Here is a 21,135-nt window from a genome sequence, read left to right on the forward strand (position 1 = left end):
GTCTATATCCCCATGCAGTTATGGTGCTTTATGCCATCAGTATCTCTTACCTAGACAGTGTAATATCCTCCTAACTGGTCTGCTTGTCTTGATCCTCTGTCCGTGCATCTTCCACACAGAAGCCAAATTGTTCTAAAATACAAAAGCGATTTTGTGACTGCCTAGTTGAGTCCCCTTCATTGCTCATGGTTAAAATCTGGGCTCTGCTTACCTCTTCAGTTTCATCTCTCACCATGCTCAAAGTTTCACTCCTTTCAGCCTAAAATCCTTTGCCAAAATACAGCTGACGCTGCTAGGACCCTTTCCCCTTAGTTCTCTCTTAGAAAGCCTTCCTCTTAGAAGGGCTTCCTCTTAGAAATGCTTCCTGAACTGCTCAAGTTTGGATTAAATACACCTTCTAAGTGTTTGATAAGCAATGTTGCTCGAAGGTAAGATCACTGATGTGCAAACCGCCAGTCTATGAAAAGAAAATTACAGAAACTACAATTACTGATACTTTTATTTTATTTTATACAGATAATCATGGAGTAGAAGGGTTTTTTATTTTCATTTTTTAATTGGTTCTTCACCACAGGGTTTAACAAACACTGTACTATGGCATAATATTTGTATCACAAAATATTTCCCTCCTTGAATGTAAGCTCCTAAGATTTCTGAAGCAATGCCTAGTTTTTAACAGTAGCCTGGGAGTGCCAGGGATATAGGACTTAAAAATACTTTTTTAGTGAATAAAAATAACTAGTTTTAGAAAAGCAGTGATAGAAAATATCAGTCTGAAGTCTTTGGATGTCCCAGCTAGCCATCTCTGCAAATTGTTTTTCCCCAAATCAGATAAAACCAATTTCTATAGGATGAAAGAAGAGTTACATTGAGAAGTTTCTTTAAGAAGTAACAGGTAAAAGCTAAAAAATTCGAATGTTCCTACAGTCTTGGAGCAGATAATGGAATTGTATACCCTCTCCACACAGAGGGTTGGGTATACGTATGTATATACATACAGTATTTGCAACAGTATCACAAATTGCTGAAGAACACATGCTCCAATTTAGTTATTAATATTTTTGGTCTCAGTATTCCTTGACACTCAAAAAATATTTAAGCCCCCCAAGTAGCTATTGTGGGGTATATATTACGATGTTTGCCTATTAGAAATTCAACTTGAGGCTTAAAGAATATAGAAATACATATTCGGTTAGCTGAAGCCATCAGAACAGTAATTAAGAAAATGTCATTTAGCCTCTAAAAAATCTTGTTGAGCATTTTCTAAAAGTACATATTAATAGTTCCACATGTGAAATTCCAAATTTTATGTTTGCAGGGAATGATATTTTACACATGAATAGTTGTAATTTATATATATAAGTCAGTCCCAAATAAGGAGTATGTGTGTATCAGTCTCATAAAACTGGGCTAATTCTACTTGTATTAATCATAATCATCTTCCTCATCTTCCTCTTCCTCAGTTTCTTCATTCTCCTCTGTTGAATTTACCGCTGCTTCTTGTGCAGCCCTGAAAGCCTGCTCCTCTTCCACAGTAGGATCATCCATTTCCGTAATTTCTGGTCCACTGGGGTATTCTTGATAAACTGGTGGTGGAACTGGAGGTGTATAGCTGTCTGGACTATATTTATGACCCCAGCCTATGTAGAAATTTTCAAACTTTCTGTAAGTTATAAAAAAAATGTAGATCATATAATTTTTCAGTAAGAAAAACTTATCCTTTTCTGTAAGAATAAAGTACTTAAGAGTATCATAGTCCCATAATGTTAAAACAGTACAGTATATTTAAAATGCATTCGAGATGAAATATCCCTAAATGATTCTTCTACCACAGGGAGTTGTGTGTGTGTGTGTGTGCTCAGTTGTGTCCAACTCTTTGCGACCCCATGTACCGTAGCCCACCAGGTTCCTCTGTCCATGGGATTTCCCAGGCAAGAATACTGGAGCTGGTTGCCATTACCTCTTCCAGGGGATCTTCCCGACCCAGGGATTAAACCCACACCTCTCACATCTCCTGCATTGGCAGGTGGATTCTTTACCACGCACAACCTGGGAAGCCCACCGGGGGTTACTATGACCCAAACTGCTCAAGCTGGTTAAGAAAACATAGGGCCAGACCCTGTCAAAATGTACCCTTACACCTGGACCACAGCCTTTGATCTTAATTATTTTCAGAAAAACAAAACAACTAGGTTAGAAGTTGCATATATTCCTTAGAGTTAGGAAGAATTAAGAAGTTGCCAATCTAGCAAACTCGGCTGCATGAGGAGTTGGGCTTGTGGTTAGAAACCTATGTGTGATTTTTCAGGTCCAACCTTGGGCAATCACAAAACCTTTCCCTGGTATACTTCATGGAGAAAACTGCTCTCTCCGCACCAGACTTGGTGCACAGCTAGTGCACTGAAATCTCAGAGGAGCTGTGGGCAAGGACTCTGGCCCCTCTGGCCTGTCATGCTCTTGACAGAACTGTGTTCCTGGCCCAGGTGCCTTCATATCCAAGCCTCTTTATCTGGGGCCTTCAGCAGAAGTCTTCAGGCCCCTCTGCCAAGGCTTCCTAATGGGGGTTGAGTAAGAGAAGAGGAGACCTTATAGAAACTTTCCCCTACTCTGACTCAGTACCCAGTAGTTTTTTTGTTTTGTTTTTGATTTTTGGTGTATGGCATGTGGGATCTTAGTTCCTTGACCAGGGATTGAATCTGCATCCCCTGGAGTGGCAGCTCAGAGTCTTAACTGCTGAACCACCAGGGAAGCCCCAGTACCCAGTACTTTTTCCTAGCCCTCCCCACCTTCCTCTGGTCACAGGTCCATAAAACTGCAAGAGCCTTATGTTGAGGACTTCCTTGTCAGTGAGATGATCTCACAACCCTGCTGACCCATCTGACCTTCCACCAGTGTGCCATTCCATGTGGGCAAATGGAATGGGGTGGCGGACAGCGAGTAATATCAGTGCTTCAACTTGCTTATGCCATCACGGTAAGTGATCCAAGGCTTTCATTTTTGGCTTGTTGATCTAATGGCTACTCTGACATTTGACCACTCAGTTCTCCAACTCAGCCAAGCTCCTGACCCTAGGTTTTTAAGTAAGAAATGGAAGCATAAGACAAATGGAAGTGTATGCTCTGTGTGACAAAAGGATGTTGACTATCCTCTTATCCTAATTCTCTTGAAAGTGATAGCCTAAATCATACATATTTTAAATTATCTTTTCTCAAGATATCTAACAAAAATGATGCCTTCATTTAATACTGCTTAGAATTACCTCCATGAGATGATTATCAATTACTCAAATAACCATAGAATAAAACCCATTTGGGCTCCATTAATTGGATAATTCAGATGAAAACACAGAAGTCTGAGTTACTCTAATGTTCTGAATTTGATGCTTTGTTGTATAAGATGGATGTTGTATGAATTCACCTTCTGCTGTTACACTTGACATGCCAAAGAAGAGTTAAAACAGTAGTAACTTAACATTCCAGTGATAAATTAAAATTTCCAGAAGTTAAATCATCAAAATAACATCCTTACAAGTGGTCACATACTTACTTGCCATTGGAAAAGGCATATGCTCCAGGCCAAAGGTTGGATCTAAGGACTGCAATCGCATATTGAGGAATGAGATTTGAGGATAACCGTGTTGTCCAAGGCGATGTATTCTGGATCTCTGTAAACCAAAGAGAAATTCAAAATAGATTTAACTCCCAAAGAGACAAGCATATACTGTGTAACAGAAAAGCTATATTTATAAACCTTAAAACACACACACACTTGATGTAGAAAAGTTAAAACATCTGTCTAACACAGGATCAGGAGGGTATTATTTGAACATTGTAGAATAATGAAATTTGAAAAAAATATGTGTTTATATATATTTGTCTGTGTTTATATATGTGTGTACATTTGAACAACAGAAAATAAGTTTTACCAAGGGAGAGGAGGCCTGTGTGGTAGAGGGAAAAATATGTGATGACCAAATTATTATTATGAAAGAGAGCTAGGGTTTGGAGCATGAACGCTCCAAAATGAATAGGAAGAAAAGAAGAATATGAGAACAATAGTATACTAGAAAAAAAATAGTACTTCATGATATTTTATTCTATGTCATGTGTTTGTGATCTGTAGAATGCAAAACAAGTATGATAAAAAAAAAAAAGATAACTGTCAGCATTTCTAGTAAGAGAGCCAACTTATGTTTCCCCTCTGCAATACACTCCTGCAACCTCTGTCCTAGAAAGTTCTTTGTGGGGCTGGCCACATTACAGTCTTTACTCCCACCTTTAACTACAAGGTGTGTGTGTGTGTGTGTAAGGGTTTCCCCCACTATCCAAAAGTAGAGCACTCCTATGAAACCTTTTGTAAGCCGAAATGACATAGAGCAAAGAGGCAATTACCTTAGGACACATCTTGCCAATAGATTGCCAAGATAAACTGAGATAAAGCACAGAAGCGCCAAACACAATTCAAAGCTATGACAACTTGATGCTGAGTGTGGTTCCTGGGGAAAGAGCTTGGCGGTGCCACTCTGACAGCCTGCAGTGTGTGCTGCCCTATAACTGCTCACTGCAAAAATGTTGAACGTTACTTTTGTTTTGCCTTTTTAAAAAAAAATTCTATCAGTGAAAATTGGTACTAATGTAGTTCTCTCATAAAAGCAAAGTGCTGTAAGGTGATCTTTTGAAAAGCAAGAAATACCTGTGTATGTATTCATATATGGGTTTCTCTTATAGCTCAGTCAGTAAAGAATCCACCTGCAATGTAGGAGGCCCCGGTTTGATGCCTGGGTCAGGAAGATCCCTTGGAGGAGGGCATGGCTACCCACTCCAGTATTCTTGCCTGGAGAATCCTCATGGTCAGAGGAGCCTGGTGAGCAGCAGTCCAAGGGGTCGCAAAGAGTCAAACACAACTAAACAACTTAGCATGCAGCATGTCACCATGCCAAGATCTTATATTATTTGGACTATATTCCCCACACTCTACATTTCATAGCCATGACTGATTTATCTTGTAACTGGAAATCTGTCACTCCTAATCTCCCTCACCTAATTCTCTCATCCCCCCACAATATAGCATTTTCTAATTAAGGCATGTACATTTTTTAGATATTATGTTATTGCACACTTAATAGACTGCAGTAGAGTGTAAACATAATTTTTATGTGCACTGGGAAACAAAAATATTGACTCATTTTATTGTAATATTCACATTTTCTGCAGTGGTCTGGTATCTGTCTTACAATATCTCCAAGGTATGCTTGTATGTATATGGGCTTCCCTGGTGGCTCAGAGGGTAAAGTGTCTGCCTACAATGCAGGAGACCAGGGTTCGATCCCTGGGTCGGGAAGATCCTCTAGAGAAGGAAATGGCAACCCACTCCAGTATTCTTGCCTGGAACAGCTCATGGACAGAGGAGCCTGTTAGACTACAGTCCATGGGGTCACAAAGAGTCAGACACGACTGAGCGACTTCACTTTCACTTTCATGCTCGTATATACATGCGTACATATTTATGTATGCCTGTACACACACACACACACACACATATATATATACATATATGGACACACATACATATGTAGGATATGTAAAATTACCTAAATCTTCAGAGATTGGTGTCAAGAGTGGAGGCCCCACTTCCTGTTCTATATCGTCAGGCTCTTCTCTTTTTTCTTCTTCTTTTTCTTCATCTTCTTCTTCCTCTTCCTCCTCACTTTTTTGTATGGGGTTGAACCAGTTACAGCGACCCTGGGTAAAAATACTGCAAGATCTAGTCATCTAATGAGGACCTTAAAATACCAGGATATTCCTTTGGATTGAAGTAATTATCTGCATGGTGTTCCACCATGTGGCATATTGATCATTCATTCATTCAATGTATATTTACCAAGTGCTATTTTGGTCTGTGTTATTTCAAGCAAAATATTGTTACAGGGTATTTATATATTAAAATTATTCGAACCTTAGTGAAAAAGGTAATAATGCATTTTACTAACTTATATGATGGTAAGGTACTATTATTATTAATAGCAAAAATGTTATAATAAGATTAGGTATGGAGTTTTGACGTTATAATTTCTCATTTAATTAACTCATCTAGACATATTTAAGAATATCTCTTATCTACATCAAAGTATAGTGAAGATATTCTACCTGCCGATGAGACAGTTTAACGAATTGTGTAAGAGTGTGGACTCTGGATCCATTCTGCTCATTCACATCTGAAACTGTTTCTTATTAGATATGTTTCCCTTGTGACATTTCCTAAACTTTCTGCCTGAATTTCCTCATCTGTACAATAAGGATATTAGTCTTTTATACAGGTGTGAGTTTTAAATGAGATACTATATGTAAAGTGCTATTAAAAACTGGCAGAATAGGTTCTATGTAACTACTATATGAAGAAAGCTGAGCGCCGCAGAATTGATGCTTTTGAACTGTGGTGTTGGAGAAGACTCTTGAGAGTCCCTTGGACTGCAAGGAGATCCGATCAATCCATCCTAAGAGATATCAGTCCTGGGTGTTCATTGGAAGGTCTGATGTTGAAGCTGAAACTCCAATACTTTGGCCACCTCATGCGAAGGGTTGACTCATTGGAAAAGACCCTAATGCTGGGTAGGATTGGGGGCGGGAGGAGAAGGGGACGACAGAGGATGAGATGGTTGGATGGCATCACCGACTCAATGAACGTGGGTTTGGGTAGACTCCGGGAGTTGGTGATGGACAGGGAGGCCTGGCGTGCTGCAGTTCATGGGGTCGCAGAGAGTCAGACACTACTGAGCGACTGAACTGAACTACTATATGACCCTTCACTTGTTTTTGTTAAAATCTTTTATTGTTCATGCAAAAACAGTTCCTTGGTTAATAAAAATAGAATAAAATAACTCTTCCTAAAATTAATGTACCCATTTATATTTAACATATAAAAATAATTTCACAACACACCTAAACGTAAATTATTTTTCTTCCATAACTTGCCAAATAGTCCATGTGTGCTTAGTCACTCAGTTGTGTCCGACTTTCAGTGACCCCGTGGACTGTAGCCCACCAGGCTCCTCTGTCCATGGGGATTCTCCAGGCAAGAATATTGAAGTGGATTGCCATTCCCTCCTCCAGGGGATCTTCCCAACTCAGGGATCAAATCCAGGTCTCCCACATTGCAGGCAGATTCTTTACCATCTGAGCCACGAGGGAAGCTCAAATAAAATAAAGCCAATTTTATTTCCATTTAGAAATAAAATCTGTTTGAAGATCCTGAGTCTAAATGACTTGGCAATTATATACCTACTTCATGTTTAGATTTTTTAATTGTCTCTGTTTTTGTCTATAGTCTGAAGGCCTTTGTCTTGTATATACTGTGTGCGTTATAGACAGAATTTAATAAATATTTACTGACTAGCTAATAGGCTGAGAATTGCAAAACTCCTACCTGAGGGAGGATATGTTGCACATGATGAACCCAATTGGATAGGGATTCCACTAGATCAGTCACTTGGATGCCTTCAAAATCAGGGTTTTCTTCAAAGCTATCTCGCCCACTTTCTATTTCTTCTTCCTCTTCTCCTTCTTCTTCACCAAAATGATAGAATCCTAGAGGGCTGACATGGGTCCCTGCAGAAATTCGGGCAATTTGTGCTCGTAAGTAATTACTCTCATTTCCTGGGAAGGGTGGGTAGCTTACAATGGGGGTATCCAATCGCCCAGTGAAAAACTTCTTGATTTTTCTTGCAGTAACAATTTGTGCAGGTGTCACTGCTGGTAACTTCACCCATGGTCTTCCTGGTTCATTGCAAACAAAATAGACATATTTGTTGGCACCTGTTCTGCTTTCTTCTTTTGGAATAGCCTGTGGGACCTTGTAAAAGGGCCTTGGTAATTCATCTTCATCGTCTTCATCAGCTTCACTATCTCCATTGTCCCTCTCTTCAGGTACGTCTTCCTCTTCCACCTCCTCTTCATCTTCTCCCTCACGGAATTCCACTTCAGCTACAATATAATTCATTTCCAGACCTAAGATCTTGCCCCAGAAACGACATTTTTGGATCGGGTGGGTGTCAGTAAGCTGCTTGAGGGCAAGAAAGATGCGGTAAGTCTCATCTGTGCCCAAGCCAACTCCAGCTTGTTCAAAATAAAAAGCTGATTCCATTATGTTTGGAAGAGCATGTTCTGCCTGGGAATACAAATGGTGTGATTAATACTTTATCCATAAGAGAACTGCTTACAACCCAAAGACTTAATGCAATCCCTATAAAAATGACCTTTTTCATAGAACTAGAACAATTAACACTAAAATTTATTTGGAGCTACAAAAGACCCAGAATAGACAAAGTAATCCTGAGGGGAAAAAAAAGCTGGAGGTATAACCCTCCCAGACTTCAGACAATACTACAAATGCTACTATAATCAAAACAGCATGGTATTGGCACAAAAACAGACATACAGATCAATGAAACAGAATAGAGCGCCTTGAAATAAACCTGTGTACCTGTGGCCAATTAATCTACAACAAAGGAGACAAGAATAGTAAGTATACAGTGGAGAAAGGACAATCACTTCAGCAAGTGGTTTTGGGAAAACTGGACAGCTCCATACAAATAAGTGAAATTAGAACATTCCCTCACACCATCTACAAAAATAAACTCAAAATGGCTTAACAACCTAAAAATGAGTCATGACACCATAAAACTGCTAGAACAGAACATAGGCAAAACATTCTTGGGCATAAATCATAGCAATATTTTCTTAGATCAGTCTCCCAAGGCAAAAGAAATAAAAGCAAAAATAACAAATATTTGATCCCCACATGCTGTTTGTCCCCAGACTTGTCAATATTATATGCAGCTACATTACCAAGTGTTTGGAGTAAGATATTTTTAGAAAAGATCAGCTAATGTCAAGTCCTTGACACCTATCACTTGTCCCTTCTGACTATTCTATATCTCACTGTGTCATTTTTGTCTCCTTATGAAGGCTACAGAGCTCTAGAGGGTTTGTGTGTGTGTTTACTAAGTTGCTTCAGTCATATCCAACTCTTTGCGACCCTATGGACTGTAGTCCTCCAGGCTCCCCTTACCATGGGATTCTCCAGGCAAGAATATTGAAGTGGATTGCCATGCCCTCCTCTAGGGGAGCTTCCCGACCCAGATATCTAACTCGCATCTCTTAGGTCTCCTGCACTGGCAGGCAGGTTCTTTACCATTAGTTCCACCTGGTATATCCCTACCCCTCCTATCTTCCTTGACTGAACTCTGTGTCCTTTTTTGAACATATCTCACTCCAAACATCAAATTTGCAAGTATGTAGACAGTTTTAAATAGCCTAACAGTAACCATCTCCATGGAAAAGAAATGCAAAAAAGCAAAATGTCTGTCTGAGGAGGCCTTACAAATAGCTGTGAAGAGAAAAGAAATGAAAAGCAAAGGAAAAAAGGAAAGATACTCCCATTTGAATTCAGAGTTCCAAAGAATAGCAAGGAGAGATAAGAAAGCCTTCCTCAGGAATCAATGCAAAGAAATAGAGGAAAATAATAGAATGGGAAAGACTAGAGGTCTCTTCAAGAAAATTAGAGATATCAAGGGAACATTTCATGTAAAGATGGGCTCGATAAAGAACAGAAATGGTATGGACCTAACAGAAGCAGAAGATATTAAGAGGTGGCAGGAATACACAGAAGAACTGTACAGAAAAGATCTTCATGACCCAGATAATCATGATGCTGTGATCACTCACCTAGAGCCAGACATTGTGGAATGTGAAGTCAAGTGGGCCTTAGGAAGCATCACTATGAAGAAAGCTAGTGAGGGTGATGGAATTCCAGTTGAGTTATTTCAAATCCTAAAAGATGATGCTGTGAAAGCGCTACACTCAATATGCCAGCAAATGTGGAAAACTCAGCAGTGGCCACAGGACTGGAAAAGGTCAGTTTTCATCCCAAACCCAAAGAAAGGCAATGCCAAAGAATGCTCAAACTACTGCACAATTGCAGTCATCTCACATGCTAGTAAAGTAATGCTCAAAATTCTCCAAGCCAGGCTTCAGCAATACATGAACCGTGAACTTCCAGATGTTCAAGATGATTTTAGAAAAGGCAGAGGAACCAGAGATCAAATTGCCAACATCCTCTGGATCATTGAAATAGCAAGAGAGTTCTAGAAAAACATCTATTTCTGCTTTATTGACTATGCCAAAGCCTTTGACTGTGTGGATCACAATAAACTGTGGAAAATTCTGAAAGAGATGGGAATACCAGACCACCTGACCTGCCTCTTGAGAAACCTGTATGCAGGTTAGGAAGCAACAGTTAGAACTGGACATGGAACAACAGACTGGTTCCAAATAGGAAAAGGGGTACATCAAGGCTGTATATTGTCACCCTGCTTATTTAACTTATATGCAGAGTACATCATGAGAAACGCTGGGCTGGAAGAAGCACAAACTGAAATCAAGATTGCCGGGAGAAATATCAATAACCTCAGATATGGAGATGACGCCACCCTTATGGCAAAAAGTGAAGAAGAACTAAAAAGCCTCTTGATGAAATTGAGAGAGGAGAGTGAAAAAGTTGGCTTAAAGCTCAACATTCAGAAAACTAAGATCATGGTATCTGGTCCCATCACTTCATGGGAAATAGATGGGGAAACAGTGGAAACAGTGTCAGACTTTACTTTTTTGGGCTCCAGAATCACTGCTGATGGTGACTGCAGCCATGAAATTAAAAGACACTTACTTGGAAGGAAAATTATGACCAAGCTAGATAGCATTTTAAAAAGTAGAGACATTACTTTGCCAACAAAGGTCTGTCTAGTCAAGGCTATGGTTTTTCCAGTAGTCATGTGTGGATGTGAGAGTTGGACTGTGAAGAAAGCTGAGTGCTGAAGAATCGATGCTTTTGAACTGTGGTGTTGGAGAAGACTCTTGAGAATCCCTTGGACTGCAAGGAGCTCCAACCAGTCCATCCTAAAGGAGATCAGTCCTGGGTGTTCATTGGAAGGACTGATGTTGAAGCTGAAACTCCAATACTTTGGCAACCTCATGCAAAGAGTTGACTCATTGGAAAAGATCCTGATGCTGGGAAGGATTGGGGGCATGAGGAGAAGGGGATGATAGAGGATGAGATGGCTGGATGGCATCACCAACTCGAGGGACATGAGTTTGAGTAAACTCCGGGGGTTGGTGATGGACAGGGAGGCCTGGCATGCTGCGATTCATGGGGTTGCAAAGAGTCGGACACGACTGAGCGACTGAAGTGAACTGAACTGAATGGAACATAGAAGCTCAGTAGATGTACAGTATAAATTACTCAGTAGAATAAATTGCCAGTATGCAGGTATTTAGGAAACAAAGCGGATACTGATTTGAAATATTTGAAGGTAAAATTTCTGTAATACAGCTGATTTCTTTCTTGAATGATAGCTTTTGATCTCTGTCACCAACTTTCTGTGTAAATATTTTCAACAATTCATATTTGGGGATTAAAAGAAATATTTTATTTCTCTCCTATTATGTCTCAATGACATAATATACATACTGTCAAGATACAATATGAAGAAGTAGCCTTGGAAAAAAATGCAAATGATATTAGAAGCTCTTTTTATTTTTCCAGTAAATTAACGGGGAAAATATGCATCTTGATTTAAAGCCAAATTTTAAATTATGTGCAATTTATTCATTCATTCAACAAATATTCAATAAAAAACAGCTATACACTCAGGCTGTCCCAGGCATTTTGGAAAATATAAAAGATGAAGAAGCCATTTTCACTGATACCAAGGAGTTTAGCCCCACAAACATAAAATAGCTAAATCTGTGAAATACTAAATCACAATGTGAAAACAAAAGAAACTCTAACCAAGGAAATGAGTGGTGTGAAATGAGATTGCAAATACTATTTAGTAAGCTATAAAAAGGCAGTGCATATGAATTTAAAGCCACACCCCATTCACGTCAAAAAACCTGTAAAATTGACCTATTCAAATTTATAGGAGTGACTTACTATTTCATCTTCCAGTTCTTGGTCAGCGCCTTCTAAATTTCCCTGAAGAAAAAGAGTTTTCTGCTTCTCTGCTATTTCATAGGTTGGAAGGATCTCATTCTCATTTTGGAGTGTATCTAATTTTTTACTAAAATGTTCCATCTTGACTTCTTGGCTAATATATTCAATGATGTCCACAGCATTTTCAGGACGCTTATCTAAGACCTTGGTCAGCATTTCAGAAAGATGATCATATCTACCCGAAAAGAGAAAATTCCAGATAATATCCCTGTCTAAAGCATTTGAAGAAATATTTCATACATATTTGGTGGGTTTTTAGGAAACTTCAACAACCTGAAGACTTGAGAGAGCTTTAGTGGAAAAACTCAGTAACTTTTACCACTGCCAAGAATAACTTATCCTAGAACTTTTTAAGAAATTCCTTCAATATGGTATGAATATTTAACTTATTAAAGAAAAACACAGCAAGATACATGTTCTACATCAGCTACATTTTTCACTTTTTATTTCAGATCAGAATCTCTCAGTTATATATTTAAAAGTGACTAAGTTTATTTTTCATTCTTTTAACATAACTTCTTTTTCAACCCCCTTTCCTACCCCTCATCAAATCCAACTTAATTTTTAAATCCAGCTGACTCTTTTAAGATTAGGTCTCTTTTCCCATTTTCTAAACCAGTTATATACTTTAGTGTTTTTAGACCTACAAGAAATACATTTCATATTGCAACCCCAACCCACCCCCACACATACAAACGGAGAGGAAAATGTCATCTGACGTTACTCACGTTTATTAAAATGTGATGTACTCTAATATTTTTTGTCCTTTTCTGTTAAAAACACTGCTGTAGCTTTTTATTTCATAACCGAGTTAGTGAAGCTGCCTCTAACCTCTCTATTGATTCGTTAATTAATCTTTAATCTCTCATTAATTCATTACATTTTACACATAATTGCTAGGAGGTGTTTTTTAAGATACCAGTTTTACAATGTGAAATTTACTACTGAAGAACCCAAAATGCCTGTACTACTGAAGAACCCAAAATGCCTGTCAAACTGCTCTCAGGTGAGACAGAAATTCCTCTGTCCATTGTGAGGACTTGCATAAATTACCTCTCTGGTGGATAAGCACTGTATCTCTCCATTTTCATTTCTAATAATTAGTTCAGTTAGAATGTCTGCCCAGCAAGGTAAATCCACCAAATATCCCTTTCATCTCATTGCTGTCTGACTTGAGAGCCTTTTCTTGCTGTGTCCTATATATATTTTTCTCGAGAAATGATTTAAAATACACTTAATCCTCAAAGCCTTACCACTCAGGTTATTTCTGAAACTGTTCTCCCTCAGTATGGACTGGGCCTTTCTGAGATCACTGATACACTGCAGTGTAATTGTGTACATTACGTATTTCTCATTCAGCAACTGCAGTAGGTTCTTCCAGGGCTGAAATTAGGTTTTTGTTTGTTGTTTTAATATATCTCCTTCCTTATTATAGTGAAACAAAATGGATGTCCAATAAATCCTTACTATCTTTAACTTGCCCTAGTTATTTAATTCTTTCTTTAATATCTGTATTTATCTAATGGATCTTAAGAACATCAAAGAAAAATAGGTAAATTATATGCACAACCAATGTGCAGGACAGTTTACAAATATTATATGTGAGGAATATCTTATTCTTTCTCCAAAAATTGCTATTTTTATAAATGAACAGAAATGTTATGACTGGCAGAAAAGAAGAAAGCAGTCTTTTTTGCAGGCTTTTTGTTCAACAATAAGAAAACCAATTTTGTATTTTAGTCAAAACTGTTTTAACTGCAATAAAAAATAGCTTTCATGGTTGTCAAATAAGAGCTGTGTATAAGATATGGAGTTTAGTTCATCTTTAATGAGCCATTTTTAACTACAGGCTATAAAACACTTAGAAAGTAATAGTGAATATTATGGACAGTATTCATTTATTACCTCAGAGACTTAGCATTTGGAAACTAAATTAAATTTAGTTTGTCAGTTATAAATTTAGTAATGTCAGTTATAAAATAATTCAGTAAAAGAAATTTTCCCATTTTATGTTTTGTATTCATTTTTAATTGTGAACTTTCAAGTATTTATAGTGAGCTTTTTTGACATTTTATCAAAGTTTGTAAATTCTTGCTTGTTATTTAATCCAGGGAACTGTGACAAGTTTATATCAGCAATTCAAGTAGATTCCAGCAAATCACATCCCTGAAGTTTAAGTAAATTGTAGTTAAAAACAGTAATTTATAAACAATATTTTAATTTTGGGTTTTGTGAAGACTTCTCACATTAAATATTAATTGATATCTTAGTCTTCAGACTTTAAGATTATACTTCATATTTTTAAAAGCCAAATAATAGCTACAAGCTTTTGTCACATACGTATAGTGAATGGCATTCATTTAATGTTTGCTGACTAATCAGGAGGCATCTCAGCAAATTGTTTTGAGGATTGTTGTCATTGTTTATTCACTAAGTTGTGTTCAACTCTGTTGCGACCCCATGGTCTGTAGCCCGCCAGGCTCCTTCTGTCCATGGGATTTACCAGACAAGAATACAAATGGGTTGCCATTTCCTTGTCTAGGGGATCTCTACGGGATCTCCAGGGGATCTCAGCCCAGTAATTGAACCTGCATGTCCTGCACTGGCAGATGAATTGTTTACCTCTGAATCACCAAGGAAGCCCCCATGTTGAGGATTAACTAGATTCAAAAGGTCTCGACTGTGTCTCCTGTACTGCCATTAATTAATTAATTAATTCTTTATTCAGTACATAGCTGATAGCACTGTGCTAGGCATTAAATATATAGTGGTGTTCAAAACTCAAACGGTCCCTGTACTCTGGGGACCTGCACTTTAGTGGGAGAGTCAAACATTAAATATAAGTCTGTAAGCCTCTATACAATTATAAATGACCTTAAGTACTATAAAGGAAAGAGCAGGCAGTTATGATTGAGTTCTATGGAAGCTGATTCCTAAAAGATGTGAAGACAGCCAGCAAAGACTAAGGAGGACTTAGGGAAGAAGCCATCTGGGCCAAGGGAGCAACACTGGAGCTGACGAGGCCACGTGGCTGAAGCATAGTGATGGAGGAAAGGTAAGAGTCAGAGAGTGTTATAGCCAGAGAAATGTTGAGCAAATTAATTTTCCATGGCTTAGTCCCCTTATTTAAAAAGCAAGCAGATTATATTAGATGTTTTCTCAAATCCCTTCTAGCACTATAATTTTGTTGACCCTATGATTATGTAACCCTGGAAGCAAGAACCTCTAGAAATCTGGACTCAATGATGAGATCTGAATCTTAGCTTAAGAGGATGGTCAGAAAATTCCTGGGTCATTGGTTACCACATTTAAAAAGAGATCTGGATAAAATGGCATGTACTTTGGGTGGCCTGTATAGCAAAGAATTCTCCTGATTTGCCTCGGACTGAGAAGTTCCTCAGGACGCCATGCTTAGTCGGGACAGTCCCAGGTGAAGCAAGTAGTTTATCACTTCAGCACTGGCCTGGGTAGGGACTCGAAACTAAGCCATACAAGCACTGAGAATGCTTAGATTTTGGTAGACAGTCCTTTTTAACAAGCATCCTGGAGAGATACTTTATGATTTCTTTCAAACCCCAGATTCCATAATTCCTAGATTTTTTTTCTGTGTATCTAGGATCTTTAAAGAAGCTAAGAGAATCTCCACCAGTGACCTCTCTTGAATCCTACAATACAAAGAGTTATGAAGTCACTCTCTCACCAATCCAGACTTTTCAGATATATTTTCATTCACCCACAGAAGCACATCCTCACAGAGAGATACTCATACCCCCTTCCCTTTTCCAAATTTTCCTCTCTCTTTTCCTCCAAGACTTACAGATTTAAGCCCGACTTGCTACTGGTCTTCAGTAGGTAAGCCTTAGTATTCTGAATGGCAATCTCAAGCATGCTGGGGGCCACTTCAGAAGCCCCAGACTCAGGCTGATCCAGATGATAGTTGCTGTTTGAGTCATCTTCTTGAAAAATGTCAAATCTCAGCTCTTTCTGTTTAGAGGTATGGTGGCTCCCACCCCTCAGTTCATACAGGGGATATTTGGTTTGCTGAGATTGATGAAAGGTGTTTCCCTCAGATTGGCATGTTTGATGAGGAGTTGATCCTCCTTTGTCAGATACTTGTTCCAAATGGCCAAAATGAGGTGTCTCAGCTTCAGAAACAACACTAGTGGTCTTGTCTGACTGCCATGGTGCCGTAAAGTCCTGCCTGGCCAGAGCCAGGGGAGAAAGAGTGGAAGGAAGCTCCTGAGATGAGAAAGGTGGAAATGATGCGCGTAGTCCTACGAGGTCATCCACAGGTCGATCCGGCGTTCTGGCTCCAGGTAGGGGCATCCTAGGAGGGCTGCTCCTGGGCTGGAGTCCAGTTTCTGGCCCCTGCTCCAACTCTAGGGCCTCGGATAACCCAAGCTCAGGATCTTGGGAAGTAGTTACCCTTTCTTCCCATGGCCGCCCTGTTTCCCCAAGTTCTTGGTGTTCTATTTTTTGGTTGATGGGGATGGAGTCTTCCATGGAAGGAGTCAAGAAAAAAAAAAGTTTTGGATGAAGAGGGCGTGCAGATATGGAAGGTAGCAACGCAGGGCACTGGCTTTGCTTAGGTTTGCTAGGCGATACCCGGGTCCTAGTTGCTCTGCAAGTCTCAGCGTCATGTCTCCATAGCAACCCCAGGCTGGGTTCCCTTAAGAGAAACAACGCAGGCCTGTTGCCAGGAGTCTAGGGAGGAGACCGAGAAGGATGAAAATCCTGGATTTGTGATTTGGTGGCGCTTCTGCTCCTCCAGTAGCTCAGCCAATCTAATCTGCCGTCCATCAGGCCCGCCTGGAAACCTAAGAACTGGGCCGACACAGAGGAGGAGCCCCGGGAGGATTTTCGGGGTCTGATAATAATATTTTGATTCAAGTTGCGCGCTGAGGAGTGAGTCTTGCATTAACGGGGGCGGGGGAGAATGCATTTACAGAGCTTGTGTGTGTTTGAGAGAGAGAGAGAGTGTGTGTGTGTAACGGAGGAAGAGACTGACGGGGGTCAGGGCGAGGTGAAGACTAGAAATCTGGAGGTTCAGGTGACAAGGAGACTCCAGCGTGCAGGACATCAGAGTCCAAAATTCAAAAATCAAAGGTATCTCGTCTGTGCCAACCAAACGGGTGACTTTTGGACAATAAACAAGGGAGTCCTCATTTTCCTCTTCTCCCTCCTGTGGAATCTGCCAGATAAGTAGGCAGAAAATTACCTTCAAGGAGAAGGCAATGAAAAGGTTGCTGCTGCTGCTATGCTGCTGAGTCACTTCAGTCGTGTCCGACTCTGTGCGACCCCATAGACGGCAGCCCACCAGGCTCCCCCGTCCCAGGGATTCTCCAGGCAAGAATACTGGAGTGGGTTGCCATTTCCTTCTCCAGTGCATGAAAGGGAAAAGTGAAAGTGAAGTTGCTCAGTCGTGTCCGATTCTTAGCAACCCCATGGACTGTAGCCTACGAGGCTCCTCCATCCATGGGATTTTCCAGGCAAGAGTACTGGAGTTCATGGATTACCTGTTTTCTAATAACTGAAATTCAAATTAACCCTAAAACTATATTAGTATAATGTAATCTCTCTTTGATAGTACACCTGTGATTTCATAATTTTGCAGTATCTAAGGTCATGATTATGACTATTAATTCATATTATTCCATCTCCAACATAAATAATGTATAGAGGATGGACTCATACATATCTGGCCTTGACTAAAAACTGTAAATGAATTAAAGTCTTTCATGTTAATTTGTTCTGTATCTCTCTTTTAAAATAAGCCAATTAATACTTGATATAACTTAGAATTAACAACATGTTGGTCATAAATTCTAACTTCATGAAAGAGCATCATATTTACCACCATCCACCCCCAGTTTAGTGGAGGTTAAAAAGCACAGAACTCCTCTTCAAGACTTTGTTCAAAGCTGTGGATCTTTACCCCCTCCCCAAATGTACATGGGTGTGCACACACATAATGTTGTATGTAATTTCTTTTGGTTTAGGGACTCCTTGAAGTCAGAGGCCCTAGATTAGAGCCCTTGGAATAGATTCAAAAAACAAAATGAAAGATAAACTAGAATTATAAATTGGAGATTTCTTTTTTTTTTGGTAACTGGTACAAGGATTGAAGGGGGGATAGCATTTTTTTCCCCTTCATAGTTCTATTCTCTCCACCCTTGAAGCTGGCAAGTGATGGAGGCTTTTTTCTTGGACTGACAAGCCAGAGCAGGATGGTAAGACCAGGAGAAAGGGATGATAAGGAAGAGTTTTCTCAAGAAGTATTTATTTATAGTTTCCTTTTCTTGTAATGTCTGTCTGGTTTTGTTATTAGAGTAATTCTAGGTTCATAGAATGAATCAGAAAGTATCTTCTCTGGTGCTATTTTCTAGAAGAGATTGTAAAGAATTGGTAGAATTCACCTGTGAACCCATCTTGACCTATTTTTGAAGATTATTATTGATTCACAATAATAATAATTCACACACACACATATATATGAGGAAATTGCCTATAAGTCTATGTATGTTTTGGCAGACTGATTTTTTTTCAAGGAATTGGTCCATTTTACCTAAGTTATCAAATTTACGAACCTAGACTTGTTCATTGTATCTTTTATTATCCTTTTAATGTCTGTGGGATCACTAGTGGTATTATGTCTTTAATTTTTGAATCAGTAATTGCAACTTCTCTCCTTTTTTTTTCTTTTACTTAACCTTGCTAGAGGCTTATTAATTGATCCTTTCATAGAAATAGTTTTTGGACTTGTTAATTTTCTGTTTTCAATTTCATTAATTTCTGCTCTAATTTATATTGTTTCTCTTCTTTTGCTTACTTTGGATTTAATTTGCTCCTTTTTTCTAGTTCTCTAAGGTGGAATTTAGATGATTGAAGCTTAGATGACTTAGATCTTTCTTCTTTTCTGATATATGTGTTCACTTCTATAAATTTTCCTCTAAATACTGATTTTGCTGCATTCCCCAGTTTTTGATGTTACATTTTCATTTTCATTTATTTCAAAATGTTTTGAGATTTCCACCTATTTTTCTGTTATAGATTTATAATTTAATTCCACTGTGGTCTATATGATTTTAATATTTATTTTCTTATATTCTTTAAATCTGTTAAAATGCTTTTATGGCCTAGAATGTTGTCTACCTTGATGAATATTCCATCTGGGACTAAGAAGAATGTATGTTCTGCTATTGTTGTATGAAGTGGCTTATAGATGTCAATTCGAGCCTGTTGATTGATGGTATTGTTGACTTCAACTCTGTGCCTATTGATTTTCTCCTTGCTGTATCTGTCTATTCTGATAGAGAAGTGTTGAAGTCTACAACTCCAATAGTGGATTCACTTATTTATCCCTGTAGCTCTATCAGTATTTACCTCATGTATTTAGACTTTTTGCTTGTAGGTCAGAAGCCACTAATGATTGTTATGTTTTCTTGCCTGGCGTACTGCAGTCCGTGGGGTCGCAAAGAGTCAGACATGACTGAGCAACTGAACTAAATTGAACTGATGTCTTCTTGTGGGCTTTCCAGGTGGCTCAGTGGTAAAGAACCCACCTGCAATGCAGGATATACAAGAGATGCTGGTTTGATCCCTAGGTCAGGAAGATCCCCTGGAGGAGGAAATGGCAACCCACTCCAGTATTCTTGCCTGGAAAATTCCATGGACAAGAGAAGTCTGGTGGGCTATCGTCCATGGGGTCACAAACAGTTGGATATGACCGAGCAACTGAGAACATGTCTTCTTCGACAACTGATCCCTTATTATGTGATGCCCCTCTTTATCTCTGATAATTTTCCTTGTTCTGAAGTTAGCTTTGTCTGAAATTAATATAGCTGCTCCGAGTTTGAGTGTTAGCATAGCATTCTTGCTCATCCATTAACTTTATCCTATGTGTGTCTTTGGTGATGTTTTGTGGCATAAGATGGCGAGGTAGAAGGATGTGCGCTCATCTTCTCCTGCAAGAACTCCAAAACTACAACTCGCTGCTGAACAACCGTTGACTGGAAAATGTTGGATCCCATAAGAAAAAAGATATACAATGTCCAAGGGCAAATGTGAAGCCCCAGCAAGACAGTACGGGGGTGAAATCGTGTTTAGAATCAAACCCCTTTACCTGCCAGAGATGCTCAGAGGGCTCAAACAAACCTTGTGCCCACCAGGACCCAGAGACCCCACAGAGACTGAGCCAGAACCGTGTTTGAGTGTCTCCTGCAAAGGTACGGGTCAGCAATGGCCTGCTGCAGGGGCAGGGGCTTTGGGTGCAGTAGAGCTGGGTATGGCATAAGCCCTCTTGAAGGTCACCATTAACCCCACCATAGATCCGCCAGAACTTACACAGGACTGAGGAAACAGACTCTTGGAGGGCACAAACAGAACCTTATGTGCACCAGGACAGGGAAGCCTGGCATGCTGCAGTCCACGTGGTCACAAAGAGTCGAACATGACTGAGCGATTGAACTGACTGATATGTGTCTTTATATTTAAAGTAGGTTTCTTATAGATAAGATATAATTGACTTTGTTAAATCTTTTATAATTGAACTGACATGCCCAGTGTACAAACAAAACCATTGGTATGTACAGGAAGCTAACACCCATAACTACTTGAGCTTAGTTCAGCATCATTATTCTTTGTCCATGGTATGGAGTATAAGAATCAAGTAGACAAAAAATGGACATATCATTATCCTCTCGCTTTCCTGTTTCTACTAACTGCCAAGTTAGTAGACCAATTTCATTGCAGAATAAAAATTACTGGAAGGATGCAATGAAGACAAAAAGAACTAATATTGCATCTCAATAACCTATGACATTTATAATAGCCTATCATATTAGCTCACTCAGACTTCAGTGTTATCTCAGACTTTAGAAACAAACCAACTGCACCCTGATAGTGATATGTCTTTCTGTGAGAAATGCCCGTGAGTTACAGACTCTCAAATTAGGGCCAGACTACTGTTTAACTCTTGAAGGGAGGCTTCTAATTCTTTTGTAATTATCAAATTACTCTGAAAGAAACACCTTTGCAGACAATGAATATACAACTTGATACCAGGTTATTTTGGGGAACTTCTTCTATAAA

The 21,135-nt window shown here is 39.1% G+C and overlaps 1 protein-coding gene across 2 annotated transcripts; it reads right to left on the bottom strand.

The window, feature by feature from the left end:
- Positions 1 to 1,425: 1,425 nt before the first annotated feature.
- Positions 1,426 to 16,671, bottom strand: RSPH4A (radial spoke head component 4A). 2 transcript variants are annotated; one of them, XM_081529587.1, is made up of 6 exons: positions 15,863 to 16,671; positions 11,986 to 12,220; positions 7,423 to 8,163; positions 5,591 to 5,741; positions 3,547 to 3,664; positions 1,426 to 1,663 (listed from the first exon to the last, which is right to left on the bottom strand). In XM_081529587.1, the coding sequence occupies exons 1-6, from the start codon at positions 16,546 to 16,548 to the stop codon at positions 1,426 to 1,428; spliced, it is 2,169 nt and encodes a 722-aa protein (XP_081385713.1). In that variant the 5' UTR covers positions 16,549 to 16,671. The 2 variants fall into 2 exon arrangements, with proteins under 2 accessions (XP_081385713.1, XP_081385714.1); XM_081529588.1 differs by lacking the exon at positions 5,591 to 5,741 and having other exon boundaries at positions 1,641 to 1,663.
- Between the last annotated feature and the right edge of the window lie 4,464 nt (positions 16,672 to 21,135).

The sequence above is a fragment of the Giraffa tippelskirchi genome, chromosome 9 (genome assembly GCF_054371585.1).
Source record: "Giraffa tippelskirchi isolate mGirTip1 chromosome 9, T2T-mGirTip1v1.2.pri, whole genome shotgun sequence".
NCBI lineage: Eukaryota > Metazoa > Chordata > Mammalia > Artiodactyla > Giraffidae > Giraffa > Giraffa tippelskirchi.